Raw genomic sequence first — 14,888 nt, forward strand, 5'->3', positions numbered from 1 at the left:
CACCTTCCTCCTTGACCAGAGCTGTCTCTCAAGCTGTCCCTCCAGCTGATATTATGATGTCCTTCCAGCCCCTATCATGGAATGGGCCGGGCAGTTAATAACCGTAGAGCTTTGACACAGGTCCTGTGATAAGGGAGCTTTGATTTTCTTCGTCTTTTGTCTGCAGCGTCCAGCTCACCACAGCCACCACGACTCCCATCGCACCCTCGGTCAGTTTACCCTGATGCACCAGTGAAGAAAGGGGACTCGAATTCCTCTAGAGACGCCGCTAAGGCGTAAAGGTGGTCGTGGAGGACCAGGAGGAGGAGGCGGAGGGGAAGGAGGAGGGGGTGCAGACGCCGAAGTCTTCGGACGATTGGTATTGGCAGACTGGACCGAGCGGCGAGAGGCAGGCGTCGGGTCCACGCTGTGAGCGCGCAGAGCCGGCTGGCTGGACCAGCGTGGGCACGCGGCTGGCGGGCTGGACGGCATCTTCAGCACAATGGTCCGGTTCCTCTTGGTTTTCTTCCCAACTATCTTTTTGGAGATGACCCTACTCCCCAGAGGTCCCTGCAGGAAAGTGTTGCTGGCGGGAGCCTCATCTCAGCGCTCCGTGGCCAGAATGGACGGAGATGTCATCATCGGGGCCCTCTTCTCAGTCCATCACCAGCCTCCGGCCGAGAAGGTGCCAGAGAGGAAGTGTGGGGAGATTAGGGAGCAGTACGGCATCCAAAGGGTGGAGGCCATGTTCCACACTTTGGATAAGATCAACGCGGACCCGGTCCTCCTGCCCAACATCACTCTGGGCAGTGAGATCCGGGATTCCTGCTGGCACTCCTCCGTGGCTCTGGAGCAGAGCATTGAGTTCATCAGGGACTCTCTGATTTCTATTCGAGATGACAGGGACGGGCTCAACCGCTGCCTGCCGGACGGTCAGACCCTCCCCCCAGGCAGGACTAAGAAGCCCATTGCGGGCGTGATCGGCCCCGGCTCCAGCTCCGTCGCCATTCAAGTACAGAACCTGCTGCAGCTCTTTGACATCCCCCAGATCGCGTACTCTGCCACCAGCATCGATCTGAGTGACAAAACTCTGTACAAATACTTCCTGAGGGTGGTCCCTTCTGACACTTTGCAGGCAAGGGCGATGCTTGACATAGTCAAGCGGTACAATTGGACCTATGTCTCCGCAGTCCACACGGAAGGTAGGCATTGCATTTGGGGAAGAAAAGTACCAAGAAAACCAGGAATTGCACAGATGTGAGCTTGGGTTCATAGTGTTATTTCTGTTTATTTCTAGTCTCCTAGGACAGACTCTACCCTTTTCAGTACATGTCCACCCAAGCATTGCCTAGTTCTCAGTCTCCTATAATAATAGTGCAGGAAAACTGTCCCCTGGTGTTTCTGGGGGTAGCAGGAAGCAAAAAGACACCAAACTCTCCATGAATAGTGCCAAATTGTAGTTTCTGGATTTACGTATTTGCTTTTCCTTGTATTCAGAGTTTATTTGCCCCTTTATACTACCCTCAAATGACTGCTGTGGTTTTCCATGCTTAATGGAAATGGACTAATCCAATGTGAGAGATTAGAAAAACAGAAAACAAACTGCTGTTGCCTTAAATTGGACTTGAAAACTTTATCTTGCCTTAAGCAGCTGAAGGTGCTTCTTGGTCCTGGTGTGCCCCCCCTTCTTACACATTTAAAAGTTACCTGTGTTAAGGTAATTAATGTTGGATTAATGAAGTCATCTTCCTCAATATACTGGATACATATTTTAAATTCTAGGGTGCCTTATAGGTACAAAGGAAAAATGAATAATTTAAAAAGTATATTATTTTTTCCTACTTAATGGGAAATTTTTTCCTACTTACAATGGTCCATATGTCTTCACTCCCCCTAAGGATTGTCTTGTTTTATGAGCAATAGCACTGATGACCTCTTGGATTTGAATTTTGGTTTCTAGTTTTTTTTTTTTTTTCCTCCTAACACAATGACTTTGCTTGTTAGAATTTAAAGTTAGACAAATTATAAATTACTAACAAAATGATAGTAAATATCAGGTTTAAAATAGCTTTTAAAAGTGAAATATATTTTACCTGAGGCCAAAAGCTTTGATGTATACAATCTTACAGACATGAATTCTTAAATAATTTCTTATATGTAACTTTTATTTACTCTTCTCATCTTACCCTATACTGATTTTTGAGTCATTTACTTTTAACTCCCCCTGGTTTATAGAGAAATTGAGACCCAGGTTACAAATCAATGTCCAGGACAACTCATGTGTATATGCTGGCATATGGAAGAGAATCTTGAGGTTATTGCTGCATTCATAGTTCTTAATTTCAGATTATTAATATAAAGGCCATAGGTATGACTTCATGTTCTCTTAACAAGGTACACAATATTCAATCACTGGTGTGAAGTCTGATATAGAAATTTAGAAACATTCTTACTGAAGTGGTGATATGGTTATGTTAATGAAAACTGATACTTTAAAGGGAGCAGAGTTTTTAAGAAAAATAAAAATTATGTAGAATTATACATTATAATTTAAGATTTTAATTTTGGGGAAAAAGTGTTCCTGTTGCAATATTATGACTTCTCATAAGTGACTCCTATTTCTGAATCTGGATTTTTCTTAGTGAACTTGTGTATCTCTTTTTCAGCAAAATCTTATATTACTCTTTTGAGACACAGAGTTAAATTCAGATGTGAACTCATTACATTTTTTGCTTAATGTTAGTTTACTGCATTTTGTTGTTTAATATTGTTTCCTCCAGTGCTTAGATGGAACATCTTTAAAGTACAAGTTCAAAATGTGTTAATTATCAGCATTAGAGAGATCTAACAGGGAATGGGCAACATGTAGATTGAATGTGATTTATTTAATTATTTAACAGCTCTTCCTCAAGTGAGCTAGATAATTGATTATAGATATTAGAAGTGTAAATTCCTTCTTCAGGAAGATGTAATATTTTATCATTTTTACAGGGTAGTTTTATTTTCTGTATTTTATTATGTCATTTTGTTTGGGGGTAGACAGGAGTGGAGAAAAGACCCCCCTTCCACTCTTCAATATGTTTTCCAGTTGCATCATTTTGCTAAAATAATTGTTTATAGTGGGTTGTTTTCTGACAGCTAGAGTTATCTTCTTGGAAAATTAATTGGACTTGTGTTTGCCAATTTTGTTGAGGAAAGGCTGATATTAAAATTCCAGCCTCGTGTTAGTTTGGATCACTTTGTTTCCTCTCTGCCCTCTGATTTGTGTTGTGTGGTAGGGCTAATATCCCCATAGCGTTAGAATAATTGATTCGAGACTGGTTTGTGTTCAAAGAACAGCATCAGAGCTAACTTTGGTGTATATTTTATTAGCAAGAAATGATGGCATTCACCTGGCCTTTAATATATGATATTTTATTTCTTCTCAAAGGGAATTTATTTCCTCTCTTATTACATATAATATCTGTGGAAGCTAAATTGCTTTTATTTTGTTCTATCTGTGAAGAAATATAACAGCGTCCTTTATAAGCTCCGACTGAAAATTTATTTTTTTTTTGAGGCTCTGCCCTCCTGCTTCTCAGGGACCCACAGTGTACTGGCCTGAAGGCACTTTCTTGCATCATTTAGTAATTTTCCTGTCTTCAGACTGATGGGGTCACCTCTTGGTGACAGTTCCCTGTCAAAAGCAGCTAAGACCACATATCTGTGCTGTCTTTGCCATCTGGGCACTATTCAAGAGGAAAGCTAGTTTGTCTGGATATTAGCAATTTGGAGTTTAGAAATTCTGGGACCTCCAGTGACCTTCACCTCTCCTTTCTAAATGAGCCATTCTCTAGTCAATTTATCATCACAGTTTCTTTTATTAGAAGTTAGCCTAGTATAGTTAACATCAAAAGTATTAGATGACTAGATCAGTTTACTTTCATATGTATGGTTACTATTGATTGACTTTAAAACCTTACATGAAGCATCCTATTCTTTCCGAAGTTTTATATCCCTCCGTTATTTTACTTTATATACTAGTTAAGCTTGGAGGTGTTTTCTGCTTTTGTTTTTGTTTTATTTAGGTAGAGTTCAGCCATTACATTCTTTTACATACTTTCAAGCTTCTACCATGTCATTTGTGCCACACTTGTCCTCTATTCATGACAACTGTCAGTTTAGCTGACTTAAAAAGAGGATAAGTTCATATGAAGTTACCTGCAATGGGCTCTCCAGAAATCTTTTCAGGATTAGCTCCTGAGAGGCATATTGAAATAGGATCAAAGGAGGGCACTGAAGCAATAGAGCCTTGTCCACAAAGAAAAATGGAGTGTACTTTGGAGTAAGCTGCTCACCTGGAATGTGTGTCTTTAAATATGCTAATCATAGAGTACAAAAATAGCCTACTTCTGTGAAGAATATCTCGGCCAAGGACATTGTATCCTGTCCTTCTGATAAAATACAGATTCCCCACCCCAAACCAAATTTATCACTTCAGAAAATTTTAGAAAACAATACTTAAAAATTATCCTAGTGGATTAAATTCAAAGCTTTGTATGAGTCCAGTAAAGAATACTCTTTGAGTCCAATAAAGAGTATTCTAATGAAGAATATTAGCTTCAGAAAGTTATTTTTTTGGATTGAATATATTTCATTTCTCCTAATATTTGTCTCATAGTGTCAGGGGAGTATTGATACGGTAAGCGATTTAGTGATGCTGCTGTGCCCTTTTGTTTACAGTTATGTTTTTACTGTGGTGCACTTTTTTTGGACATTTGCTTACACTTAATATAAGATGTGCCTTTTTTTTGGCTTCTTTTCAAAATCTGATCTTTTTAGAAGCTTTTCTCTATTTGATATAAGACATTCTAAAATTCTATTGGCATCAGAGGAAAAAAGTCCTCATAAATCGTAAGAACATCAGTTAATTGTTACTTTAGCTAATGCACTGACCTACAAGAATTTTATTTTTACTAAATATCTTATTTCCTATCTATACACCAGCAACTTTCTTTATACCTTTCTTTTCTTGATTCCAACCTGCTTCACTGTTAAGTCAGCTTAATAAATGTTCTATTTTATCACAAAATAAGAAATACATCTTAAAAAGTTATTTAGGCTGCCAAACTAAAGAGTCTTAAAACACCATTATTACATCTTTGCCAAAAAGTGGTTCCCATATGCTCTAAGTTTCCTAGTTGTGATTGGGATTTCTAATGAGGGTTGAAGAATATAGGACTTAAATTCATAGGCAGAGTTTCACCCATTAGTCAATTTTTCTATTTAGTGACGTTATCGCCTGAAATTTCTGTCAACTACTGGGAATTACCCAAACAATTCAAACTTCTCTTCCACGACATAGCTGGTGTTAATGAACTCTCTCTCTTTTATGCCATAGCTCACCAGTTCCTTTACCTATACATTTAAATTTTAGTCCCATTACTAACATAGATAACTCAAGTAGTTCTTAGATAAGTTATAATCCAAAAGCCATTTAAAAAAATACGTGCTGCTTCTAGGCCACATCTTCTTTCTTTTCTGTTTGAATAATTTTTAATATCATTATTATTATTCTAAGAGTAAGACTTTTTGTTTCCTTTAAATGTAAAAATTTTAGCTTAAATCTGCCTTATCAATAAGTCTTGCAATTTTTTTAAAATTTAATTCATCTTAGCATCCCAGCTTTGTGTTCTCATGATTTGACTATATATGTTAAAACTGAGTAAAAGAGAGTTAAATGTAAATCCCCATAGCGCTTCACCAGCAAAGTACTGCTCTGGTGCTCACTCAGTCTGTTATGAATTCCTTTCACAGTAAGTTTTTTCATTACATGCTATACCACTTTATAAGATAAATAAATGGCTTAAAAGTAGGAAAATCATCACAGCACATTTACAATTTGAATAAAAAATTTACTATACCAAAGACTGTTTATAAGAAATTTGAATACTTGATTTCAGTTACTGAGTTCTTTATACTCTAGAAAGGGATTATGGTCTGAGCACATGTGAAATGAGTAAAAGAAAAGTATTAGTATAGACATTTAGAAACATGAGTTTATACGTGTTTAGGGAACACTGAGAGAAGATACTGGTAAGTGGAACTGGCTAGAAAAGAAGCTGGAGAAAAGGGATTTTCGATTAGCTTTTTAATATGGCATTTGTAAAAGATAAAAGCAGTGGAAGAATGTCCCCACTGGGGATAAATAAAATAAGCAGGTCTGCTTGGCTGGAGTGGAGATTGTGGGCCAGGAAGTAATTAATAATAAAGGTAGCAACTCAAATGTGGGTCCTTTTATTCTGTGATTCCATGAGTCTTTATCAATATGAAGGACAAATAATGGAGAATCTTGAAGCCTGAGACAAAGAGTTTTCATTTAAAGAAAGAAATATCAAAGCATACCAAAACAGTTTGGTAAAATTCAAAGGTAGTTTAAAGAAAGTGAATTCTTTCTGAAATCTGTAGGGATGATGCATTGGACGTGGAAGAAAACTAGCCATGAAAGGTTACGTTTGTAGAATTCTAGATACTAGGCTGTTAAAAATAATTGGGAAGAATAAAAATACTTCAAAGGAATACTTTTTAGGAGGATTTGATGTACCAAAGAGTTAGAGACAAAGAGTCAAAGATATCTTCGGTTTTGCAATTCTGAAGGACCAGGAGAATTTTGGTGTAATTAAGAGGCTTTCCGGATGGCTCAGTGGTAAAGAATCCACCTGCCAACTCAGGAGACGCGGCTTCAATCCCTGGGTTGGAAAGATCCCCTGAAGAAGGAAATGGCAACCCACTGCAGTATACTTGCTGCGAAAGCCCATGGACAGAGGAGCCTGACAGACTATAGTCTGTAGAGTTGCAAAAGAGCTGGACGCGACTGAACGACTCAACAAAAACAACAACAATAGGCCTGTAATAAGTAGGTTTCAAAACCATGATTCTTTATGTTTAAAGACATGGATTTAGATTTTAAGAGTTTAGCTTGATGTGAACTTTGGCTAAGAAAACATACATTACTAGTGAGAGTGGGTATCTGGACAAAAGAAAAGTCAGGGACACACATAAATTACCCTATTTGTGATTTTAATAAAGTGTTCACGTCCAAGTAAACCTTGTGTACCCAGAGCCTTGGTTACCTGACTGACTAACTTGAGTACTTGAGAGCTGATTTCTTTAAACTCCAACCTTTTATGTTTTAAACCTGTTACAAGGTGGTCTTTGAAAATTGTGTTATATAACTCCCTCACATCTTTTAAAGAGCATGCAGGGTTTAATAGCAACTATTCTTGAGTTACTGAAGTAATCATTCTGAATCCCAACTGTTACATGTGTTGGGGTACAGTGATAATATTAAAGCCTTTTGGAAAACATAAAAGCCACATTCTTATAGAAAATGGCCCTTAGTTCAGTTCAGTCGCTCAGTCATGTCCAACTCTTTGCGACCCCATGAATCGCAGCACACCAGGCCTCCCTGTCCATCACCAACTCCTGGAGTTCACTCAAACTCACGTCCATCGAGTCGGTGATGTCATCTAGCCATCTCACCCTCTGTTGTCCCTTCTCCTCCTGTCCCCAATCCCTCCCAGCATCAGAATCTTTTCCAATGAGTCAGCTCTTCACATGAGGTGACCAAAGTACTGGAGTTTCAGCTTTAGCATCATTCCTTCCAAAGAACACCCAGGACTGATCTCCTTCGGAATGGACTGGTTGGATCTCCTTGCAGTCCAAGGGACTCTCAAGAGTCTTCTCCAACACCACAGTTCAAAAGCATCAATTTTTCGTCCCTCAGCTTTCTTCACAGTCCAACTCTCACATCCATACATGACCACTGGAAAAACCATAGCTTTGACTAGATGGACCTTTGTTGTCAAAGTAACACCTCTGTTTTTGAATACACTATCTAGGTTGGTCATAACTTTCCTTCCAAGGAGTAAACGTCTTTTAATTTCATGGCTGCAGTCACCATCTGCAGTGATTTTAGAGCACACAAAAAAAGAAAGTCTGACACTGTTTCCACTGTTTCCCCATCTATTTCCCATGATGTGATGGGGCCAGATGCCATGATCTTCGTTTTCTGAATGTTGAGCTTTAAGCCAACTTTTTCACTCTCCTCTTTCATTTTCATCAAGAGGCTTTTTAGCTCCTCTTCACTTTCTGCCATAAGGGTGGTGTCATCTGCATATCTGAGGTTATTGAGATTTCTCCCGGCAATCGATTCCAGCTTGTGCTTCTTCCAGCCCAGGGTTTCTCATGATGTACTCTGCACAGAAGTTAAATAAGCAGGGTGACAATATACAGCCTTGACGTACTCCTTTTCCTATTTGGAATCAGTCTGTTGTCCATGTCCAGTTCTAACTGTTGCTTCCTGACCTGCATACAGATTTCTCAAGAGGCAGGTCAGGTGGTCTGGTATTCCCATCTCTTTCAGAATTTTCCACAGTTTATTGTGATCCACACAGTCAAAGGCTTTGGCATAGTTAATAAAGCAGAAATAGATGTTTTTCAGGAACTCTTGCTTTTTCGATGATCCAGCGAATGTTGACAATTTGATCTCTGGTTCCTCTGCCTTTTCTAAAACCAACTGGAACATCTGGAAGTTCACGGTTCGCGTATCGCTGAAGTCTGGCTTGGAGAATTTTGAGCGTTACTTTCCTAGCGTGTGAGGTGAGTGAAATTGTGCAGTAGTTTGATCATTGTTTGGCATTGCCTTTCTTTGGGATTGGAATGAAAACTGACCTTTTCCAGTCCCGTGGCCACTGCCGAGTTTTCCAAATTTGCTGGCATATTGAGTGCAGCGCTTTCACAGCATCATCTTTCAGGATTTGAAATATTTCAACTGGGATTCCATCACCTCCACTAACTTTGTTTGTAGTGATGCTTTCTAAGGCCCACTTGACTTCATATTCCAGGATGTCTGGCTCTAGGAGAGTGATCACACCATCGTGATTATCTTGGTCATGAAGATCTCTTTGTACAGTTCTTCTGTGTATTCTTGCCACCTCTTCTTAATATCTTCTGCTTCTGTTAGGTCCATACCATTTCTGTCCTTTATCGAGCCCATCTTTGCATGAAATGTTCCCTTGGTAGCTCTAATTTTCTTGAAGAGATCTCTAGTCTTTCTCATTATGTTCTTTTCCTCTATTTCTTTGCATTGATTGCTGAGGAAGGCTTTCTGATCTCTCCTTGCTATTCTTTGGAACTCTGCATTCAGATGCTTATATCTTTCCTTTTCTCCTTTGCTTTTCACTTCTCTTCTTTTCACAGCTATTTGTAAGGCCTCCCCAGACAGCCATTTTGCTTTTTTGCATTTCTTTTCCATGGGAATGATCTTGATCCCTGTCTCCTGTACGATGTCACAAACCTCCGTCCATAGTTCATCAGGCACTCTATCTATCAGATCTAGTCCCTTAAATCTATTTCTCACTTCCACTGTATAATCATAAGGGATTTGATTTAGGTCATACCTGAATGGTCTTGCGGCTTTCCCCACTTTCTTCAATTTCAGTCTGAATTTGGCAATAAGGAGTTCATGATCTGAGCCACAGTCAGCCCCCAGTCTTGTTTTTGCTGACTGTGTAGAGCTTCTCCATCTTTGGCTGCAAAGAATATAATCAATCTGATTTTGGTGTTGACCATCTGGTGATGTCCATGTGTAGAGTCTTCTCTTGTGTTGTTGGAAGAGGGTGTTTGCTATGACCAGTGCATTCTCTTGGCAAAACACTATTAACCTTTGCCCTGCTGCATTCCATATTCCAAGGCCAAATTTGCCCGTTACTCCAGGTGTTTCTTGACTTCCTACTTTTGCATTCCAGCCCCCTATAATGAAAAGGACACCTTTTTTGGGTGTTAGTTCTAAAAGGTCTTGTAGATCTTCATAGACTCATTCAACTTCTGCTTCTTCAGCGTTGGCTGGTTGGAGCATAGGCTTGGATTACTGTGATATTAGATGGTTTGCCTTGGAAACAAACAGAGATCATTCTGTCGTTTTTGAGATTGCATCCAAGTACTGAATTTCAGACTCTTTTGTTGACCATGATGGCTACTCCATTTCTTCTGAGGGATTCCTGCCCGCAGTAGTAGACATAATGGTCATCTGAGTTAAATTCACCCATTCCAGTCCATTTTAGTTCACTGATTCCTAGAATGTTGACATTCACTCTTCCCATCTCCTGTTTGACCACTTCCAATTTGCCTTGATTCGTGGACCTAACATTCCAAATTCCTATGCAATATTGCTCTTTACAACATTGGACCTTGCTTCTATCACCAGTCACATCCACAACTGTGTATTGGTTTTGCTTTGGCTTCATCCCTTCATTCTTTCTGAAGTTATTTATCCATTGATCTCCAATGGCATATTGGGTACCTACCAACCTGGGGAGTTCCTCTTTCAGTATCCTATCATTTTGCCTTTTCATACTGTTCATTGGGTTCTCAAGGCAAGAATACTGAAGTGGTTTGCCATTCCTTTCTCCAGTGGACCACATTCTGTCAGACCTCTCCACCATGACCTGCCTATCTTGGGTGGCCCTACAGGGCATGGCTTAGTTTCATTGAGTTAGACCAGGCTGTGGTCCATGTGATTAGATTGACTATTTTTCTGTGATTATGGTTTCAGTGTGTCTGCCGTCTGATGCCCTCTCCCAACACTTACCATCTTACTTGGTTTTCTCTTACCTTGGACGTGGGGTTGCTCCCGAAAATGGCCCTACGTTGCCATATTTTGAGTTCCTGTCTTTGTGATTTTCTCTATATTGAATAGACTTATTAAACCATTTTCTAAGTTATTTCATCAGTGTTTAGTTAACAGGCACAGTGTACAAAGGATTGAGGTGAAATCCAAAGATGAAAAAAGGAGGCATTTTTATTATCTTGAGAAAGCTTGAACTCTTCTTGATTTTTCTGCCAAACCATCTATCACCCTGTGAGTCTGTTTGCTTTGGAACAAATTTTATAAGTAGCTGGCAGGCATGGGGTAGATGGTGATAGAGACTTCTATTTTGTGTTTCTATCATGTGGCTTGGCAGTTGCCAGTCCTCTTCAAGCACTAGAATTTTTTCTCATAGTGATCTATGGAGCTAATATACAATGGCAATTTCTATGGACTTTTAATAACTTTCTGGGCAGTGGCTAGAGCGGCGTCATCATAAACAGATTTGTCAGAAACCATATTTTCATCATGCCATGTAGGACCACAGCGGGCTAGGGAAAGCATAACCAAGGAGACAATAGTTTTGTAAGCACCTACAACCATTGAAAAAACCAACTCATAGTGCATGCAGTTTTGATATTAGATTGGAAGCAACATCTCGGTAGGAGAGGGTTGTCAGTTTTCAGAGAAGCTGTAGTTGAAAATTAGAGTCAGGCTGAGACATAAAGTCTTGTCAAAATGATGTAGCTGTCTTATCCATTAAAGGGCTATCATTAGATTTTAAACTTATTGGAAATATTTATGTATTTTATGTGTGCAAGTTCTATTTATTTTTCATGCTTAATTGCCTTCTATAAATGTCTACAACGTTTTAAAAGACAATTTTCATGAAAAATTATAATTTTAATTTTCTTCAGTCTCATGGGAAGATTTACTTTCTTAAACTTAAGACGTTGTGGTTCAAATATGGCAGTAATGTTTTTATGAAGGATACTGGTGCAAGCAGAAACTTGGTGATCAGATATTCTCATTTATCAATTTAGGATCATCTATTTTAATTACTTCATGGCCAACAAATTGAAGATTCAAGGCAGTTATCTAAATGATTCAGATATAAGTCTTAATTGGCAGTTGAAATGCAAGACAATTTGGGGGAGCATTGTTTTGCTTGCCAAGCAACTCTATTTGCTTTCTAATGAACATATGACCTTTTATTCATTGATAAATTCGTTTGTCTATTACTTGTCAGACATTGGTCTTGGTGCTTGGAACATATAAATTAAAATAATAATAGTTATTTTTATGACTATTTCATTATTGTTACTACTGTCCCTAAGGGTCCCATAGTCTGTGGAAGAAACAGAAATATATAGGTGGTTAAAGGCTTATGAGTTCCAGAAAGTACATTTAAACACTTAGAAAATAAATGGATAAAAGACCATGAAAATAGTATACATTCATCTCAGTTTTATGTATAAAATGGGAATGATAATCACTACCATGTCATTTGCCTCACAGCAGTGTTTCAGAGAACAAGGAGATGGTGTGTATAATGAGGCTTCATCTGTTTTTCTTAAACTGCAATCAGTTAGCCTCTCTTAGCTGAAGAAAATTGAATAAATACATGAAATCAGTTAATAAGGTGAAGATTTTTGATCCTAAAACTTAGTAGCAAAAGATAAAAATGCAGTTTATGGTTAAGATAAATATTCAGTTTGTGCTATAGGTTTTGGGAACCTTTCTCATGCTGCAAATGAGAAAACAAAAGCCCCAAATGACCTTCCTAAGACCATAGGATTCATTAGTAACAAAGCTAGGATTAATTCAGCTTCATGTGAGATACTTTTGTAAGCCAAAGATTGATTGATTTTTAATTTTTAAATCACATGAGCCACCCTCATGCATTCCCCTCTTTTGTTGAGGTTTATATCAGCCAATCCAGCTATGTTCTTCCCAACTTTACTGCAGTCAATTAGCAGTTTCCAAGAGACTCTTCTGTCACTGGAAACTCATTCTCACTGCTGAGAGTCTTCTTTTCAATACTCCTAGGTGATCCCAGCATTCGCATGTGTGATCCATTGATACTTAGCCTCATAGATTGTTGATCTCAACTCTGTGTCCTTCACCTTCACTTCAGCAGCCCACTTACTCTGTCCAGCCTGGCACCTTGGACTCTTCTAGCTCACCAAGGACTCTTCTGGCTCTAAACTCTTAAATGCCAAAAAGCCTTTGAACAATACAAGCCTCCTTAACTCCTCTTGTTTCCAGCTTACCTGCTCTCCACATTCCCCTGGAAAATCTGCATCAAACTATTTTATTTGATCTGATTTCTTCTCTAGATCTGAGCAACTCTATTTCTATATTTGTGCTTGTTACCAGCTTGTATTTATTTATTTTTTTTTAAATTTTAAAATCTTTAATTCTTACATGCATTCCCAAACATGAACCCCCCTCCCACCTCCCTCCCCATAACATCTTTCTGGGTCATCCCCATGCACCAGCCCCAAGCATGCTGCATCCTGCGTCAGACATAGACTGGTGATTCAATTCACATGATAGTATACATGTTAGAATGGCATTCTCCCAAATCATCCCACCCTCTCCCTCTCCCTCTGAGTCCAAAAGTCCGTTATACACATCTGTGTCTCTTTCCCTGTCTTGCATACAGGGTCGTCATTGCCATCTTCCTAAATTCCATATATATGTGTTAGTATACTGTATTGGTGTTTTTCTTTCTGGCTTACTTCACTCTGTATAATCGGCTCCAGTTTCATCCATCTCAACAGAACTGATTCAAATGAATTCTTTTTAACGGCTGAGTAATACTCCATTGTGTATATGTACCACAGCTTTCTTATCCATTCATCTGCTGATGGACATCTAGGTTGTTTCCATGTCCTGGCTATTATAAACAGTGCTGCGATGAACATTGGGGTACATGTGTCTCTTTCAATTCTGGTTTCCTCGGTGTGTATGCCCAGAAGTGGGATTGCTGGGTCATAAGGTAGTTCTATTTGCAATTTTTTAAGGAATCTCCACACTGTTCTCCATAGTGGCTGTACTAGTTTGCATTCCCACCAACAGTGTAGGAGGGTTCCCTTTTCTCCACACCCTCTCCAGCATTTATTGCTTGCAGATTTTTGGATCGCAGCCATTCTGACTGGTGTGAAGTGGTACTTCATTGTGGTTTTGATTTGCATTTCTCTAATAATGAGTGATGTTGAGCATCTTTTCATGTGTTTGTTAGCCATCCGTATGTCTTCTTTGGAGAAATGTCTATTTAGTTCTTTGGCCCATTTTTTGATTGGGTCGTTTATTTTTCTGGAATTGAGCTGCATAAGTTGCTTGTATATTTTTGAGATTAGTTGTTTGTCAGTTGCTTCATTTGCTATTATTTTCTCCCATTCAGAAGGCTGTCTTTTCACCTTGCTTATATTTTCCTTTGTTGTGCAGAAGCTTTTAATTTTAATTAGATCCCATTTGTTTATTTTTGCTTTTATTTCCAGTATTCTGGGAGGTGGATCATAGAGGATCCTGCTGTGATTTATGTCTGAGAGTGTTTTGCCTATGTTCTCCTCTAGGAGTTTTATAGTTTCTGATCTTACATTTAGATCTTTAATCCATTTTGAGTTTATTTTTGTGTGCGGTGTTAGAAAGTGATCTAGTTTCATTCTTTTACAAGTGGTTGACCAGTTTTCCCAGCACCACTTGTTAAAGAGATTGTCTTTACTCCATTGTATATTCTTGCCTCCTTTGTCAAAGATAAGGTGTCCATATGTGTGTGGATTTATCTCTGGGCTTTCTATTTTGTTCCACTGATCTATATGTCTGTCTTTGTGCCAGTACCATACTGTCTTGATGACTGTGGCTTTGTAGTAGAGCCTGAAGTCAGGCAAGTTGATTCCTCCAGTTCCATTCTTCTTTCTCAAGATTGCTTTGGCTATTCGAGGTTTTTTGTATTTCCATACAAATCTTGAAATTATTTGTTCTAGTTCTGTGAAAAATGTGGCTGGTAGCTTGATAGGGATTGCATTGAATTTGTAAATTGCTTTGGGTAGTATACTCATTTTCACTATATTGATTCTTCCAATCCATGAACATGGTATATTTCTCCATATTAGTGTCCTCTTTGATTTCTTTCATCAGTGTTTTATAGTTTTCTATATATAGGTCTTTAGTTTCTTTAGGAAGATATATTCCTAAGTATTTTATTCTTTTCGTTGCAATGGTGAATGGAATTGTTACCAGCTTGTAAAAGAGCTCCTTTTTCAGAGAAAATGAA

The 14,888-nt window shown here is 38.7% G+C and overlaps 1 protein-coding gene across 2 annotated transcripts in view; it reads left to right on the plus strand.

Annotated features, from left to right (window-relative positions):
* Window positions 1-481: 481 nt before the first annotated feature.
* Window positions 482-14,888, plus strand: part of GRM1 (glutamate metabotropic receptor 1) — a 438,224-nt gene continuing 423,817 nt past the window's right edge. For both annotated transcript variants that reach the window (XM_069598640.1, XM_069598642.1), the window contains exon 1: window positions 482-1,181. In XM_069598640.1, the coding sequence (XP_069454741.1) occupies window positions 482-1,181 (700 nt within the window). The remainder of the gene's footprint in view (window positions 1,182-14,888) is intronic.

This window comes from Ovis canadensis, chromosome 8, assembly GCF_042477335.2.
Source record: "Ovis canadensis isolate MfBH-ARS-UI-01 breed Bighorn chromosome 8, ARS-UI_OviCan_v2, whole genome shotgun sequence".
In the NCBI taxonomy this organism is placed as follows: Eukaryota; Metazoa; Chordata; class Mammalia; order Artiodactyla; family Bovidae; genus Ovis; species Ovis canadensis.